Below are 17,643 nucleotides of genomic sequence, written 5' to 3' on the forward strand. Positions count from 1 at the left end.
TGGGATTAAATCACACTGACATTTTCAAACTTTCAACATGAACACATTTAAACACTGTGAGAAATATCTTTTTAGCAAAATAACCAATAGCATATTTACTTATATCTTGATCAGCCTCTTAAAAGGAGCAGTATTATATGTTTTTTATTCCATTTTATGGCATAATGAAGTTACCTTCACTGGTTAGAAAAATGTTCATCAAATAGGACTTGAAAGAAATTTGACTTCAATTTAACGCCTTGAAATTGGGCCTCCGTCTCTTTAAGAAACTCCTGCTCTTTCCTTCAGGAAGTCATCGCAAGATGGCTCCTCTATTAACCCTTTAACAATTTTACCAGCATTGCACTGAAAAGTAGCTCCTGTAATCAGCTCAACTAATTGCTGATGCTAGTCTGAAGGAGCTGAGTCCCTCACTGAGCAAACATCATGGCATGATATGAATTTCAAAGAAGTTGATTTTACATAAAACAAATACAATATCTGAAAGACTAAATCAATTATTAACTTAGTAAAAAATGTGAACTTAATTTGCTTGATTTAGGATCTGAGGTCACTAAAGAGATGTTTAAGAATTTTTTATAAAATGTGTCAAAGCATGTGTTCAACTTTACATGAACAGCAAATGAGACTAAAAAATGCACGAGCATGTTTAAGTTATAATGCTTTATCTCTATCAAATTTGGGATGTGCTTTTAAATGGATGCGCAGCATCCCTGCTTTAAAAAATAACCACACATCTCTTATAATGTGAAGACAAAACAATCTGCATACATTTTAAACAAATCTTTTCAGTTTTGTTCTCCAGTAGAAGACGTTGCTTCATTTCTCTCCACTTCCTCACCAAGCAACGGTGGCACTTTTACTCCAACTCTGAGGCTGAGTCTGCAGTTTAAGCTTTGGATGCTAACTCTGCAGATCAATGAGAACCTTTACCTATTAGTCATAGCGGCCCTATTAGCATCAGCTATTAGCATCTTGTCATCAATACCATTGATTGACGCAGGACGCAGCGGGACTGAGAGGAGGAAGAGGACATTAATCTGATCCGACAGGCCACACCAGTCAGATCTGACGCTGGACACGACAGCTGATGTTTTACAGTCTGATAATAAATCAGCAGCAGATTCAAGTGACAAATGAGGATGCTGCTGCTATTATAAGTCAAGTAAATGAAGTGATTTTTTTTTCTGTTGGCAGTGTTATAGACAGTAAATGAATCAAGAAATTGACAGAAACAAGTGCATGTTAGCATTTTTTATTTACTTTCCTCCTTCAGTCTGTCCACACAAACATGGTATAAAAAGTTAAGACGTTCGTGTAATTGGTGTTTTTCTTGCAGTAAATATTTCTTCACAAATCGTAACTTTCTGCTCTGTAAGAATCCAAGATTCAGTTTATTTATGAAGCACATTTAAAAACATGCAAGTTTTCCAAAGTGTTATACACGTTAATAAGAAATGCATCAAATAAAGCAAATAAAAACACAGACATCCAGCAGAGATTTAGAGCAAATCAACACAACTAATCGAAGGCAAAGGAAAGAGACTTTGAAACAGGAAGTGGAGATCTGCGTTTCAAGAAACTTGTGCTGCCACAAAGGAAAAGGTTGGATCTGTTTTAAACTTTCGCCTGGTGTTTCGGACCAATGCAAGCAGCTGCTTGACTCCAGCTGCAAGGAGAAAGACCGAGCAAACTTTTATTAGCTATAAGTAACATTTTAATATGAATTCTGTCCTGCACAGGGAACTACTGAGGAGAAGCAGGACAGGACAGATCATGTCTCTGTCAGCCAGTCAGAAGGCCGCATTGAAAACATGGAACTGTGAATCTTCCAGTGAGCGAGCGCCAGAACAAAATGACAGCAGGAGAACAGCAACGACTCAACCAGGAGGTCACAACTAACCCAGAGCAACATGCACCAGACTGAGGATCCCACTGGTCTCTGTGAAGGTCAGAGTAAATAGAGATGAAGTAGACAAGATGAGAAAATAAAGCAACTGGGCAAAAGCAGCTAAGAAACACTGTTTCCATTGAAAGCACAATTGTGGAATTGGAAATAAAGAAAATGAATTTGCATAATGCAAATGCTAGAATTTTTTTTTTTTTCATTTTGAAGTTAGGGTTAGGATGAGGTGGTTCTACAAAAGGAATATTTTGCTGGAAATTAAAGTCTATTGATCATTCAGAAGGTGTATGTGCACTAATAACAAAAGCAATAATTTCTCAATATTGATGAAGGGTATTTATTCCATTGGCAGATTATTTCACTTATTACAAAACACTTTTACAATATTATAAGTGAAATAATCTATCAATATAACATACTTTTTCGGCAACATTACGAATTTATGACAAGCTCCTATTTCTTGCTGAAAGTTACTTGTAAGCACACTAATATAGAAACTAGACTAGAAGTACTCAGTATGACGTTGTGTTTTTACAGTGCACTCTGTTCCTAACCCTAATCCTAACCTAAAGTTAGTTCTCCAAAAGGAGGAAACGTAGAGACATTTATTATTCAATATGCATTTATGACAAAGATAAAAGCTGCTCATCATGTTTACGTCTGTACAGACGTAAACAGAGCCGATGTACAGAATTATAAGTGACATCTTCAAGAGTTTTGGGTAAAACTGTCAGGAGGCCGAACCGCTTCTTGCATAAAATTATGCAAGGTAATTTACACACATACCTTGTGTGTAAACTCCATTTACACACAAGGTATGTAATGCTTGTATTTAAAGAGGACGTCCTATAAGGGCATCGATTTTAGTTGTTCTTGGAAATTGCTTGCCTTTTGTCATTTTCATTTTTCAACAGAATCACATATCATTCCCTTATCCCCCCTTTTATTGCCTCGATCACAGAATCTTTCTTCTATCTTTCAGAAACACAAGAATCGTTTCACTTAGGTCACAAAACTGGCACGTGAACACTCAGTGGTTCACACAAGCATGGCATGAAACACACAAAAATCAGAGGTGGAGAGATGAAAGTGCAGAATTGTGTTGCACAAAGGAGGAAATAATAACAGAAGGGAAAGAATGGCACTCACAGCTTGGCATTCAAACAGAGGATTTCCTCTCCGTTCCTTGTCTTCCCTCCGCTCTTTCTGTTTACCCACGGCTCATATGTGGGTCTCGCATGCAGAGCGGGTTAACGACCATCTCATCACAGTCGGAACCTGAAAACTTGGATTCCAAAGTTTCCCCGCCACATCCTCCTGTGGAAGTGAGTCGGTCTTCAGAGCTCCAAAACTTCCAAGACTCCCCAAGACGCCACTAAAGGCGAAACGAGATTTCAGCAGCAGAAGGGATGAGGATATTAAACTTCAAAGACATTTTTGGGGCCTACTGAACAATATCCAAGTATTATTCACCTTTTCACTATGTTGTTGAGTCAGCAGACTGTCTTCCTGTGGCATTTCAACAAAAAAAAAAAAAAAAAAAAAAAAAAAGGTGATGAATGTCTCAGGCCAAATATTTGCTCCCTATAGGGGAAGTTCATGAAACACTTAAGACACTATCAGAGTCAGCAGGCCTGGGAGAAAACATGTTTTCTTACCTTTGCTGCTTTTCTCCTTTCAGCCTCATAACAGATAAAAATGATGAATCAGTTTTATCTAAGTGTTCTGCAGCAAACTCAGCAAAATAATTTCATTGTCACGTTTACCTGGTGCTTAAAGCTGCAGTGTGTAACTTTTACAAGAATATGTAATTTTATATATGTGTTGAAAATGTCTCTGTGTCGTGACGACTGTCCAATTTGACATTTTGAAATTAACTTTATTTAATGGACAAAACTCCAATTTTGAAAAAACTTGGTTTTGGATAAAAAGTTTTGGTGCTGAGATGAGGTGGTGTTTTCTTTCTCTTTTGTTTTTTCTTTGGCCATATCAAAATTGGTTTATATCGCAAAACTTGCATCGTGAGTCACAACAAGATGTTGCCACTGGAGAAAACCACAAAGAAGAAGATGACAGGAAGTAGTTTGAGGATGATGTCGCTGCATGATTTTTATTTGACTTATCATAAACAAATATATTTGTCTGTGATTTTAATTGCGTTTCTTACTTAATGGAAACACCGCAATGGTGAAATTGTGTTGTTCTGACTTTAGCAGAAGGTAGATATATATCCATAAGGCGAAGGCAGAGTAGTTTTTAATTACCTCATATTTATACTGTCACAACATAATGATAATTTTATGAAAATGTATTAATTTTGTCAATAAAAGTTACATACTGCAGTTTTAAGCCTTAATGAAGGTCATAAACTGACTCAATAGTCACTCATTTATGATTTTATATTAAAGATATCCATTTAACCAAAAGGTATGAGCACATTTTGAAATACCTTATCAGTAAGAGGTGATACACATGCACAGGGAGAACAGGATAAGATGCACTGACTGGTCTGTTTGTGTACAGAGAGAAGAGGAGAGGACGGTCTGTGTAAACGTCTGAATTTGAACAGATTTGACTTAAAAGAAATCCTCCCTTTATTGAGACGCTTGGACACATAAATCATCCTGGACTCTCAAACTGGACACAGAAAAGAAAAGCCAGTGTGTCTCATGCTGTGCATAAATACATCTCATTTCAGCTGCATAATAAAACAATCTTTTTGAGTGTTTTGACATTAACGCCAAATAAATTGAATTCCAGCAAAAGTACACACAAGCAGAGGAAGAAAGAAGGCTTCTTTTCTGAAACTGTGCAACTGGAAATTGGATGAACACATTTAAAACTTTTATCAAAAGTGTGGAATTTATTGCAGCTGAATAAACTCAACTTCAACCACAAGTTACAGGGATAGTGTTATGAAAAATCAACGTTTTAAACTTTACATCATGTTATAACGTTATTTCCTCATCAAAGTAATACCTGGAGTGTTGCTTGGTTCTTTCATGAGAAATCCTTTAATCTCCATGGCAACCATTCAGGCAAAACACCTTGCTGGACCGAGCTCCACCTTCGAGGATGAAGCTCCTCCTTATAGCTGCAGCGTCCAAGCTTCTTCGTTTCCTCGTCATGGAGAACAACCCAGTGATTCATCCTCTTGGCTCCTTCAGCAGCAATTAGCAAACACCTGCTGAGATCATTATAGGAACTACTTCAAGATCTGGACAAATGGTGTTAAAGTGCTAATAGAGGACAGATGACTTCCTGAACGTGGAGTTTCAGGGTAAAAACTGAGTCCCTCTGTCTTTTTAAAGAGACAAAGGCCCAATTTCAAGGTGTTAAATTACAAAATGAAATTTCTAATAAGTCATATTTACATAGACAACATTTTTTAACAACTGATGGAAACAGTTACTGTATTGCTAAGTATAATATCCCACTGTGCTTGGAAAATACATCATGCTGGCCCTTTTAGACTCCAGCCCGCAGTGAGATATGGTTTAAATAAACTTTAAATTCATTACTTAAGTGCTATTGTTTGGTATAAATCAAATATATTTTAGGTAGACATATAGTGTAACCTTTGTGGAATCCAGGGCAGTTCTCTATAGATTTATTGTTTTCAGAAGAAGAAGAAGGAAAAAAAGAGCTAATCGTAATAACAGAGGCTGCAGCACTTGGCAGAGCCTCCAGGGACTGTTGTTCAGTTTGAGGGTTTCTTTTTTACTGTTGTGTGTCTGTGTGGAAGCAAACGCAGCGTCGGGTCGGTGTGCAGGGTCAGAATGCTGGCGAGGTACTTTCACCGACTTTCAGAGACTTACCAATCAATAACGGCTCTAAATGGGGACAGAAATACCTGCACACAGCACTTCACTCCCGCTGCTGGATCCTTTTTAAGAAAGGAAGCATTTTGCTGAATAGATTGTGTAGATGTTGCCCACACAGAACTGAGGGGAAGTGGATGGCGAATGCCACTGGAGGCCTTCCACAGGCTTAATAGGCAATTAGCCTGGAGAACAAAAAAAAAAAAAAAAAATGGGATCATAAATGCACATCTAAATAAAACCACACACACAAGCAATCCCTGTTGGAAGAAACAACTAGTGTTCTGGAAGGACCTCAGAAGTTAGTTACAGAGCTTTATGGAGAGTCGGGATTTCCACGCCTCAGCCTGGAGAATCTGTAAACAGGAGCGCTGAGGAAACGGCTTCCTGCTTTGCTTTGGAGAAATGAACATTTATGATCAGAGGAAAAAGCAGAACACTGAATATGCAACACATTTATGCAATTTTCTGGGAAGTAGCCAGGCTGATACGAATGAGTGAAATGGAACAAAGTAAATGAGCAGCACCTACTAAGATTAATATTAATTCATGTAAATAGTATTTCTTATAAAAGAGCAATGCTTTGTCTAGGCTTTGGAGTTGAATGATTGAAACTGTATTTCATTTATCTGTATATTTATGAATGTGTTTACCTGTAACAAGGCGGTTCTTTACGGTGCAGATGAATGTTGAGGCAGCAAAGGCTTATTCATCATTAGAATAAACCAAACATACAACCGTAGCTTTAAATAGTCTCAGCTGAATTAAACATCAAATTCACCTGGGAGCTGATGAAGCCCCCCTTCAATTAACAGGGAACTTCACCAATTCACAAATACATTTACTTTTCATACATATTTTATGTTCTATCCTTACAGCAGAAGCACCTTTATGAAACACCACCAAAAAAACCTTCCCCTAATTCTCCATGGCCTCCCACAGAACCTATAAACGTCATCCGGACCCCCGGGGAGGCATTTGTCCTGACACCCTGGAGAGAAACCGACGGGTGAGTCATTCTGAGCACCTCCACATCACATTTGCATCCACACTTAACAGATTCCACACAACAAAAAAAAAAACAACCCAAAAAACATATACTTCAGTTTTACTAACCAGCAGTTATCCTCACCTCACTTCCCACTGAGGAGCAGAACCTGCATCAGAAACGCTGCATGCTAAATGATCAATAAATATTCAGTAGATACTCAAAACAGTGCCAAATAAAGTGCTGGTTGTGGGGCTAGTTTTAATAAAGTGCTAACGTGAAAATAGTCCCATTAATGAAGAACTCTTCATCACACCACTCCTTTTGTTGCTATTGGTTTTTCCTTTTTTAGCTGAATTTCATTTTACAGCCCGAATGTTGATTGTGGATGGGAGGTGTTCAATGTTTGTTAGAATGTATGCGTTCTATATTTCATTTATGCAAAAAGTCAAAACATTGTAAATAAAGAATGGACTCGACCAACTGTTTGGTTTCTGTATAAACGTTACCTCACTCTGAAGACATGAAACACGAGGAGGGCAGCATCATGCTGTGTCAAATTCCTTGTTTGTGTGGATAAATGTGAATAAATCTGGTTCATATTCTTACTCCAGAATACAGAAGATGATTCGTGGAAAAAGATTAAAAATCCAGCTGTTTTTCACAGAATTAACCACATTTTCTCTTGGAATTCTGACTTTGGATCTCAAAAGATTAAAGTCAGAATCCTGAAGAAAAGAAAGACAAAATTTTGAGATTAAAATCAAAATTCTGAGCTTTTCTCTTTTTTTTCAGATTTAGAACATCACACAGTATGCTTCTTCCATAACACCAGCATGCACTATTCAGTGTTTGTAAACGATAAAGAATCCCAATCAATAATGAAGATGGAAAAGGGGCAAAATGTGAATAAATAAATAAATAAACAAATAAATAAATAAATAATCCAAAGGGAGTGAATACTTTTTTAAGGCGCTGCTGAGTTGAACTTTTTTTTTTTGCTGACCTCAGCACTGGTACTTTAGCGCCCCCTGCTGGTGACGGCTGACACCAGGATTAGTTTTGCCTTTCTGAACAGTTCCAAAAAAAAAAGAAAAAGAAAAAGAAAAGAAAAGAAAGACAGAAGGAAAGACAGAGTGCCACAGCTAAAAAAGTTTTTCAGCAGTTGAATAAACTGTCCTCTCCCCTCTAAGAGATGAGACCCTGTTGGCGTCAGGAAGCTGCTCCATCCTGCTGCCTGCATGGTTCTGGTTCTGGTTCTGCTCACTTTGGTTGCGCCTTCAGAGACTCGTCGAGGTTTATTCTGGGGACAAAGATCAGAAGTGTGTTGACCCGCAGCAAATTAACTCCGCATTTATGCGCGCGGGCGCGAGCTCGCGTGTGCGTCCCGGTGTGTGTGTGTGTGTGTGTGTGTGTGTGTGTGTGTGTGTGTGTGTGTGTGTGTGTGTGTGTGTGTGTGTGTGTGTGTGTGGGTGTGTGTGTGTGTGTGTGTGTGTGTGTGTGTGTGTGCGCGCGCGTTGCCTCCAGGGGATTTGCGTCCTTGCCTGCGCGAACGTGGACAGCTTGCGGATGGATTGATGGCGTGACGTCACCTCTCCCAGAGGGCAGGATTAAGTCAGGAGGGACAGAGACAGCGCTCCGGTAATCTCCCCGCTGATACATGGGGGAAGCGGACACGCTCGGAACCGTGGCTACCGAGTGACCCACCCGCTCCCACCCCGCCCGACCGGGCCCCCCTCCTCAGGGAAAGCTCCCGGCATGCAGGGTCCACTGGAAGCTCAGCGGGAAGGCGACGCGCCCCCGGACAGGTGAGGGCAGCAGCAGGTAAGCTGCAGAGCCGCAGGGTGAGCTCGTTTGTGGAGGATTTACCTCGGATAGGTTTCACAGGCTGCGGCGACGGTCTGTCAACAACTGCTGCTGGTACTGCTCCTGTGTGTGTGTGTGTGTGTGTGTGTGTGTGTGTGTGTGTGTGTGTGTGTGTGTGTGTGTGTGTGTGTGTGTGTGTGTGTGCTGCAGTGGGAAGATTGGGACATTTTTCCTTTTTTAGCAGAAAATTGGAATGAAAGAACTTTTCAACAGCATTAATGTTCACCCATTCATGCAAACAGAGGAGGATGGAAGTCAAACCGAACTGGTTCAAGTGTTTTAGTGCGTGAAGCTGACAGATTTATTGGGTTCCCGAGAAATAAAGACAATAAAGTCTTCAGATTCATCTGGTAGAACAGCAGCTTAGACTCCAAGGTAAGGAATAATAGTTTATAATGCAACCACAGAAGAAGAAATGCTCGTTTTATGTCCAACTATTTCTCATCTCTTTTATGTTTATGTTTTGAGTTATGATTCTCCTCAAAGTCCCAGAGAGAAAATATGATCAGTTTTCTGTCAGAATCTGCTGTTGTCCCAGACAATCCTGCAGGCTTCACCATGCAGAGACCCAACAGGAGGAACCGAGTCAGACACTCTCAGTGCTCTATCTGTATTTAAATCAATAATTTGGTCATTGTTATTTTTTCTTTTTTCATTTTTGGCCAAAGATTTTAAGATCTCTTTTGGAGCCTCCACTTGGTTGCCTGCTGGTTGCAGACCGCTCTTCAAGGGAAGGCGGCCCACAGCACCACACAACCTCCACCGGGTTTAACGGGCAGCATCAATTGATCCATTTCCTTTAATACCAAACTTGGACTGATTGATGAAAACATCCATTTCAGTCTCATCTAGTCTGAGTTCATATTTGTGGTTAAAGTTCTTAGAGTTATGAACGTCTTGCCAATTCCACATGTTCATGTTGGTGATGCTTGGAAAGAAGATGTTTTTCTATCACATAGTTGTTTATGTGGATACGGTCGTGTTGTTGTACTTTGTTACCCTGTTATGAAGACATCAGTCAAATGAACTGGTACAAACAGGACCAGTTCATTTAATAACAGAGGAAAAACTGATGATTTGATCAGAAATTAAGATTTATATGAAATAAACATATGTCACCTTCCTAAGATAATGGCTGAAGTCTTTTTTTTCTTTTTTTTTTTTTTTTGCCAAGAATTTCTTTTGTGCCTAAATTATCTTTTGTTAAAAAAGTGAAGATTTTGGCAAAACATAAAAAGAAAAAAAAACACATTTGGCAAAAATGACCATCATTCTTGCATGGCTCGTCTGGTTTTTCACTAAAATGACAAAATTCAGAATGTGGGAATGTTGACCACTTTACTGCCATTTTGTCCTCCCTCTTTACACATGAGACTCTTGGTTTTTTGTGCTTCTTCCATGACAATGAGGAGAAAAGGAGAGAATAAAAGACTGACTTCTCGCGCCGTGGCTACATTTCCTATATGCATCTGTCTGAGCATTTATGGTTTTGCTGTCACCTACTTGGCAGTTTCCTCTAAATTACCAGAAAACCCGCAGGCAAATTTGCTGAGGTCCTGTTACTTTTACCGCTACCGGTTTTTAATTCACGCAAGCAGTCTTTAATTTGCGGGTCCGGGTCCAACACCCTGTAATAACCAGCGCGCGCTCGTTCTCCTGCTGCAGATGCGCTGAGATCAGAGAGGAAAGAGCGTCTGTTTCTTTATCCCACCTCTTTTTTCTTTGTTGCGTCAATTCAGCCGCAGAAACTGAATGAGAACAAAAGAAGTGAAAAGAAAGTTTTGAAAGCGTGCAGGTATGCAGTGGTGGCGGTATGTGCGTGCGCGTGTGTGTGTGTGTGGGGGGGTGTGTGTGTGTGGGGGGGGGGTGCGTGTGTGTGTGTGTGTGTGTGTGTGTGTGTGTGTGTGTGAGGGCGGTGCGCTGACACAGCCTGAGAGAGACAGCAGAGGCTGAACCCCGGAGAGGGAGCGACAGGCTGGGAATTATGCGACGCGGATGCGTCCAGTCTTCGTGTCCGCGCAGCAGAGAGACACCGCGGCGCGTCTTTACGCTCAGAGGCCGCCTCGTTCTCACCGCCGTTCTGTCTCCTTTCTCCCGCTCCAGTCTCACCTGTGAAGCCGCGGAGGACCGCGGAGCTCCTCGGCGCTGAGCGACTCACGGATGCTCCGGTCAGCCATGAAGACGCGCGGGGCGCAGTAACTCCTCGCCACCAGAGAGCCACGCGACCGTCACCATGACCCTTTAAAGTCTCGCCGTCCACCTCCAAGCAGCAGAGGAGACGAACAGAGAGGCCTTTTTTAAAAGAAAATATCTATATTATTTCATTCTTTTGCTCCCTTCAGTCCGCAGATGGACCGAGTGCCCTTGGCACTGGCCGCGAAGATGCGCTGGATCACGCTGATGCTTGCGGGCTTTACTTTCTGGGGGAAACTTTGTATTTCTAACTGTTTCGACTACGAGGAGCCCGGATTTGATTATTATGAAGAGGAGAAAGTGGAAAGCATCGACTACAAGGACCCGTGCAAAGCTGGTGAGTCCATTTTCCAACTTTCATTCCGTTTTTTTTTTTTTTTTTTTTTTTAACGTTTCAGTGATGACATTGAATGGGCACAGTGATCCTCTCACACATCTGGCTCCGATCAGGCACGTGTATGTGTGCATGAGCAATGACAGCCCGCGTGCGTCTGTGCGCTCGCGACCAGATGATCCTGGTCAGGCAGTTTTTCGTGTGGCGGGATGAGTCCTGCAGCCAGCGGCTCCCCGCTGCGGGGCCCCGCCGCGGATCAGCCTCGTGGCGCGCTGCTTGTGAGCCGCGCGCCGCTCTCAGATCAGATCAGATCAGAAGTCAAACTTATGCTGCGTTTTGAGACGTGGTCGGGAAAAGCGGTTCCAGAGCGGTTTCAGCATGTGTGCAGATGAGAAACAGCTGGGATGAATCCAGGGCAGCATCAGGCGCTGCTGTCTTCCTCACTTTAACTCTTGAACAAATTATGCAAAAAATGAATTTAGCGGCAGTCTTGGAGCAGCTTCGAGTAAAACGTGTTTGGTGGAAGAAGTCTGTGTGAAGATAAAATAATGAAGCCGTCTGCAGGTTTAGTTCATTTTCAATGGAACGGAGCTGCGTTGTTACAAAGAAAATTTTAAAGTTTCCACTGATCCACTTCGTCACTTCCAATACCGATACTGATTTCTGAATGCCGGTATTGCCGATACAGATCCAAGATAGAAAAAATAAAACACGCAAAAACTGTGCTGAATTGACTTAAAACGTTTGTTTTCTTCCACACAGACATGTTCTTATTTTTTTTTGAAAGCTCTGCACCAATACACTACACTTTCATACACCAATAGCTCCACAGGCTTGGTCAAACCTGTAGAAAGATCACAATTGTATCAACAAATGTAATGTCAAATAAATAATAAAGCATGATGTCACTCAGAGCAGAATTAGAGTGGTTATACCCTTATGGATCAGGCACATTGCCACCAATACCTGATCTAAAATTATCTTCAATATCTGCACTGATACAAATATTAAAATTAGATCAAAGCATCTAAGTGGAGATGCTTATGCTAGAGCATTTTACAACACGTAAAACAAATAAAAAGTGATTCTTTTTCGTCAAACTGTATGCTAATAAAGTAACTCTTATCATATGAAAGCAACAAGAAATAATTACAAAAGGATGATTTACTTGTTTTAGGGGCAGTATTATGTAAAATTGACCTTTTTGAGCTTTAAATCATGTGATGATGTCATCCCCTCATCAAAAACACACCTGAAGTGTTGCTTTGATCCTTTCATGCACCTTTGAGAAATCCTCTAATCTCCCAAGGCAACCATTGATGTGTAAAACACCTGGGTACGCCTAAATCTGCCTTCTAGGACAAAGTTGCAGTTTCCAAGGCTCCTAGTTTCCACCTCACATAGCAGCCATCGGCCCTGAATCCCCCTACTCAGCTCCTTCAGACTAGCCAGCAGAAACTGGCGGAACTGCATCTGCTGGGTTCGTTATAGGAGCTACTTGTCAGTGAAACGCTGGTAAAAACATTGTCAAAGGCTTAGTGAAGGAACAAAGTGATAACTTCCTGGAGGCAATGCTTTAGAAAGAGCAGGAGGTTTTAAAGAGACAGAGACCTAATTTTAAGGCATTATATTTCAAAGTAAAAATTCTGTAAAGTCATTTTTGATATATAGTATTTTTTTAAACAGCTGAAGATGATGTAGTTACTTTTAATGTGGTATAAAATAGCACCGTGTGTTCGGCTCCTTTAATAACAATAATTTGGGTGATGATGACTAAGTCTAAATCTTGAAAGGGTTCTTGTGAAAATGTGAATGTTTATGATCTGTTATGGGATGAAAGCTCAATTTGAAATGATTAAGATTTATTGTTGGAGAGGTCTTTTAAGTCATCATCATTTTTGATTCTCAGCAGAGGAACCCGAACGTCTCCTCACAGAAACTCAGGTTTTATGGCCGGCAATTGTCGTCTGAAGTCCAGATTTATGTTTTTGTCCCTGTATGTGTGATTTAGTGGTTTGGTCATGTTTTCTGTGATGACACAAATATGAACTCCACCCAGAGTGCTGACCATCTGTGAGCTGATCCCAATGCATTCCCCTCATACCAAGTATACAGAGCTCACAGCCCTCCCTGTGTGTGTTTTGATGTGTAAATTACACAGATCTGTGCAGAAGGGATTTCTTCTCGCCACTCCGTGGCTTTACGCTGCACTAAAAACATACACTTTGTGTTGTGTGAGTGTGTTCGGATGGAAGCCCAGCAGGTTCACATGGGTTTGACTGCCAGAGCGAGTTCTGTCAGTTAAAATAACCGAGTGAAACACAGAAAATGTACGACATAAAGACATAAAGAATTTATTATACTCACTGCATCTAGATTCACTGCAGAAAACCGAAAATAGTCAAACAACTGTCCGATTTCCTGGAGTTTAAAATTCTGTAGGTGTTTTTTTGTGTGTGTTTTTAGAACATCCTGTGTGAGTGTTCATTAAGGCTGAGATACCGCAATTTATTTTGATGCTGTTAGAGAAAAATTAAATTTGGCTTTCTTTCCTGCTCTTTAGGATTCAGATTTCTATGAGACAAAATGTTTTAATTGACAAAATGTATTTTTTTTTTTGCATCACTCTAAGACCAGTAATTTATGTCTAAAAATGCATTTCTGAACCCAAAAGCAATCATCTAAGTCAATTAGCACAGTGCCAATACAGCTTTGGACAGTCGGTGAAAAATGGCAGCAGAAATCTATACATGTCTGCCTTTGATATTAACATCAAACTGTTTCATTTAGTTCTATTCACAATCGTTTCTTGGCTCTCGGTAAAGAGAAGTTTTTTTCTATGACACACTTTGTCTGTGTCATAAACAGACATCTCTGGAATATTTTAGGCATTGAATCGGATGGATTTGAATGCACCTGTATGGTAGTAAGTCCAGCAATTTCATATTCCTGGATATGAAATTCTTCAGACTTACTTAGCACTTGATTCAGAGATAAAGACAAAGAGGAATGTTCTTATTACAATGGAACAAACTTTTGATTGGACTGCAGTAAAAAAATCACCTGTTGATTGATACTGCCTAATTTTCAGCTTGATTGGTGATGACAATCATCCCGATTTCCCTTTCAGTGGCAGACTACTACTTAATTACCTTGCTCAGAGGCACATCAGAACCCAAAACTTTCAGATTTCAGCTCATTCCAGTGATCCCCATGCAGGAAGCCATCACAACATGGCTCCTCTATTAACTCTTTAACAATGTTTTTACCAGCGTTGCTCTGAGAAGTAGCTCCTATAATGAGCTCAGCTGATGCTCAGTTCCACCAGGTGTTTGCTAATTGCTGCTTGCTAGTCTGAAGGAGCCGAGTGAGGAAGCGGTGGAGGAGATGCTCTGTGAGACGGAAGTTTGGGATCTGCAGCTCCAGGGAGGAATTGCGCCTCGAAGGCAGTGCTGGATCCCACCAAGTATTTTGCACAGTTGAATGGTTGCCATGGGGATTAAAGGATTTCTCAAACATTCATGAATGAATCAAGGCAACACTCCAGGTGTGTTTCTGTTGAGGGAATAGCAATATCACATGAGGTGAAGCTGAAACAAAGTTGAATTTGCTTTACACCATCCTTTTAAGTTACTGTGCAGCCCTCTGTACCTCTGAAAATAAACACATCTTAGTATTTTAACAATTTTATAATCTTGCCGTTGGAAAATATAGTGAAACCTTCCTTCTAGCACACACGGAGAAGTGGGTTTCGGTGTTTTGTAGCTTTTTTTCCAGGCGCAGCTTGGAAGACCTGTAAGCTCAACTCATTCCAGGCCTGACCCTGTGGCATCGTCGTCGGAGCGGTTGGTATTCCGCCTCCTGTTTTCGCTGGGAAAACGCTAAGGGGGCTTGGGGGGGATTGTATTTGGCTGTCTGCTTATCTCCTCCGAGTCCCGCGCTGGCAGACAGGGGAACGCGCACTTCCACGTCCTTTGTGAAGCCATTTCCCCACGCGAGCACTCCAACCCCAGCTCGCCCGCGCGCTGGATACGCACGCAGGCAAAGCTCCCTCCATTCACCCTCGCTTATCTCTTCCTGGTTGTCTGCATCCTGCCGCTCAGCTGGAGATGACACACACGCGTGCACGCAAACACACACGCTTGCACGCGCACGTGCTCCTTCTTTTACTCAAGAGTCATTCATGCTTCCTTCCAAATCACTGTTCTCATAAAATGCTCACACACACTCGAGTGCAGGCTAAACAAACTTAAGTGTCCAAACTCTGAAAGCTGTTTCTTCAGGAGGGATCCAAGAAAACAAATACCTTTCCTCTCCCCCCCTAAAGACAACAGCAGTAATCACAGAAGGACGCGGGTTTTCTGTGGGTTTTCAGATTTTTGTGTGTGTATTAGAATTGGCTTACAGCTCTATGTTGCTGAGACAACAATTCTGGTTTTCCTGAACCGTTTAGTTTAATGTGCCTCTAGATAAGTGACATTGCCCAACTGATTTATATTTGCTGTATAAAAATGTCAGCACTTTATCTGCACCTGTTCAGGATCCAGTTTGAGGATTTGCAAGCACAAGTTCCTTCTGTCCACAAACTGCCCAGGCTTAATGTGGCACCATGCAGCTCATGCATGTTGCCTGAAAACATGAAGATGTATTTTAGTGTTGGGGTTTGAACAATTTCTCTCTTTTAGGAGTTATGAGTGATGATTTTTCCCGGTTTTGTTTTTGTCTTTTGCATCAGGAAGAAAAGTGGAAAATTGACCTGGTACTACAGCGCTGGTGTCATTATTTACTCTGGAATCACTTTCTCATTTTCTTTATTTTACACAATGATCACTCCACCATCCGAGGATGAACGTTTCATTATTTGTCCACAGTCATTGAATACCCCCTGATGGTCATCTAATTATTACCTGGAACAATTAGAAAATAAGGCCAATCTTGGAATCATGAACATCTCCGAGGTTTTGTCATGCTGGGTTGAGTGAATCCTCATCAATGCTACATGTCTGCGTAGCATAGCATGAGCTGAAGATAGCTTGCGCTCTTGATTGGAGCTGCAGTTTTTAAGCCTCTGAGTTTCTGCTTCACACAGCAGCCTTCCACCACTTAGCTCCTTCAGACTAGCCAGTAGCAATTAGCAAACACCTGGTGGAACTGTGCATCTGCTGAGCTCTTTATAGCAACACTGGTAAAAATGTTGTTAAAGGGTTAATAGAGGAGTCATGTTATGATCTCTTCCTGAAGGCGGAGTTTCAGAAAGAGCAGGAGTTTTTAAAGAGACAGAGGCCTAATTTCAAATTACAGAAGGTAACTTGAATGTGCTTTAAAATGGAATTTTCTGCCTGCAGAATCCATAATGAATGTTGTAAATTGCAGTGCAAATTATGGAATGATAAAAAAAAAAGACAAAATTTGTAACCTGCATCAAACAGCATCATCTCTGATTCAAGTTCTTTTATTCGCTTTTGTTCACAACTTCATTCAAATCTACTTCCTCTACTAAAAAGCCTGCAGCATTACTTTACCTTTATGGTGAAGTTTTTGCTACATTTCGTATCTGAACATACCGTAAACAAAGTTTCCACCAACAAGCTTTTATGTCTTATGATCCATAAGAAGAAAAAGATTGGAACGTATCAAAGATAAAATTTATAGGTGAGGCCTCAATGAAAAGTGGAAATTCGCATTAGCCAAGAAGAACCTGATTAGCACCAATATTTTTGTTTTCATAAATCTCATTGAGGAAAACAGAAAATGAACTACAATATAATCCAACAGTATTTGAGAGTTCAATCATCCTCACAGCTGAATGTCAGAAGCATCTGCCCCAGATGTGGATGTAGCTGAATTAAGGCAACTGAGAATCTGAGTTTTTCTTTATGTCTCCAGGCTGATGTACACTGTAGCTGTTCATGTAATCATACACAGATTGGGTGTGCGTGTGTGTGTGTGGGTATGTGTGTGGGTGTGTGTGTGTGTGTGTGTGTGTGTGTGTGTGTGTGTGTGTGTGTGTGTGTGTGTGTGACAGAGTCTTGTCCCATCACTGTCCCATTGCTTGCATTATGATTTAGCTCTTTATTTCGTCAGCGAATGTCTCAGAAAAACAACAGCAAGCTGGAGTTTAACTTCTTGTTTATTGGGTTTCCACAGTTTTTAATTGTTAACAGTGTCTCACAGTTCAAGACTTTTGTTCCTCACTGCAACAAACTACACTGAGTTACCAGAAGATGCATTTATGCTTCGGTCTCTTCAGTCTGTTCAGATTTTTTTAAAGAACGTTTTTCCTTCTTTTCTGCACTTATTGAAGTGGATTTACAGAGACAGTTTCAGATGTCTTTTTCTGCTCGTCTGTTTCTTTTAGCTCTTGTTCTCTCATAAAATAGAGCTCCACAGTTGTGGAATAGCTTAAAATTTTCATCACCTCCTCGTCTGTTTGCCCCAGTTTTTGTGCCTGTTCATGCGCAGCATTCTGAAATGGCACAATTCCCTTTCTTCAGTGCCAAAGAGAAAATTTTAAAAATTCGCTTACATTTTACAG

The 17,643-nt window shown here is 40.8% G+C and overlaps 1 protein-coding gene across 1 annotated transcript in view; it reads left to right on the plus strand.

Annotated features, from left to right (window-relative positions):
• Positions 1-8,431: 8,431 nt before the first annotated feature.
• The window catches only part of tll1 (tolloid-like 1), a 51,339-nt gene continuing 42,127 nt past the window's right edge, over positions 8,432-17,643 (plus strand). The window contains exons 1-2 of the mRNA XM_055056632.1: positions 8,432-8,523; positions 10,685-11,111. Coding sequence (XP_054912607.1) covers positions 10,931-11,111 — 181 coding nt within the window. The 5' untranslated portion in view covers positions 8,432-8,523; positions 10,685-10,930. The remainder of the gene's footprint in view (positions 8,524-10,684; positions 11,112-17,643) is intronic.

Source organism: Poeciliopsis prolifica, unplaced genomic scaffold, assembly GCF_027474105.1.
Source record: "Poeciliopsis prolifica strain line A6 unplaced genomic scaffold, Auburn_PproV2 SCAFFOLD045, whole genome shotgun sequence".
Classification (NCBI taxonomy): Eukaryota; Metazoa; Chordata; class Actinopteri; order Cyprinodontiformes; family Poeciliidae; genus Poeciliopsis; species Poeciliopsis prolifica.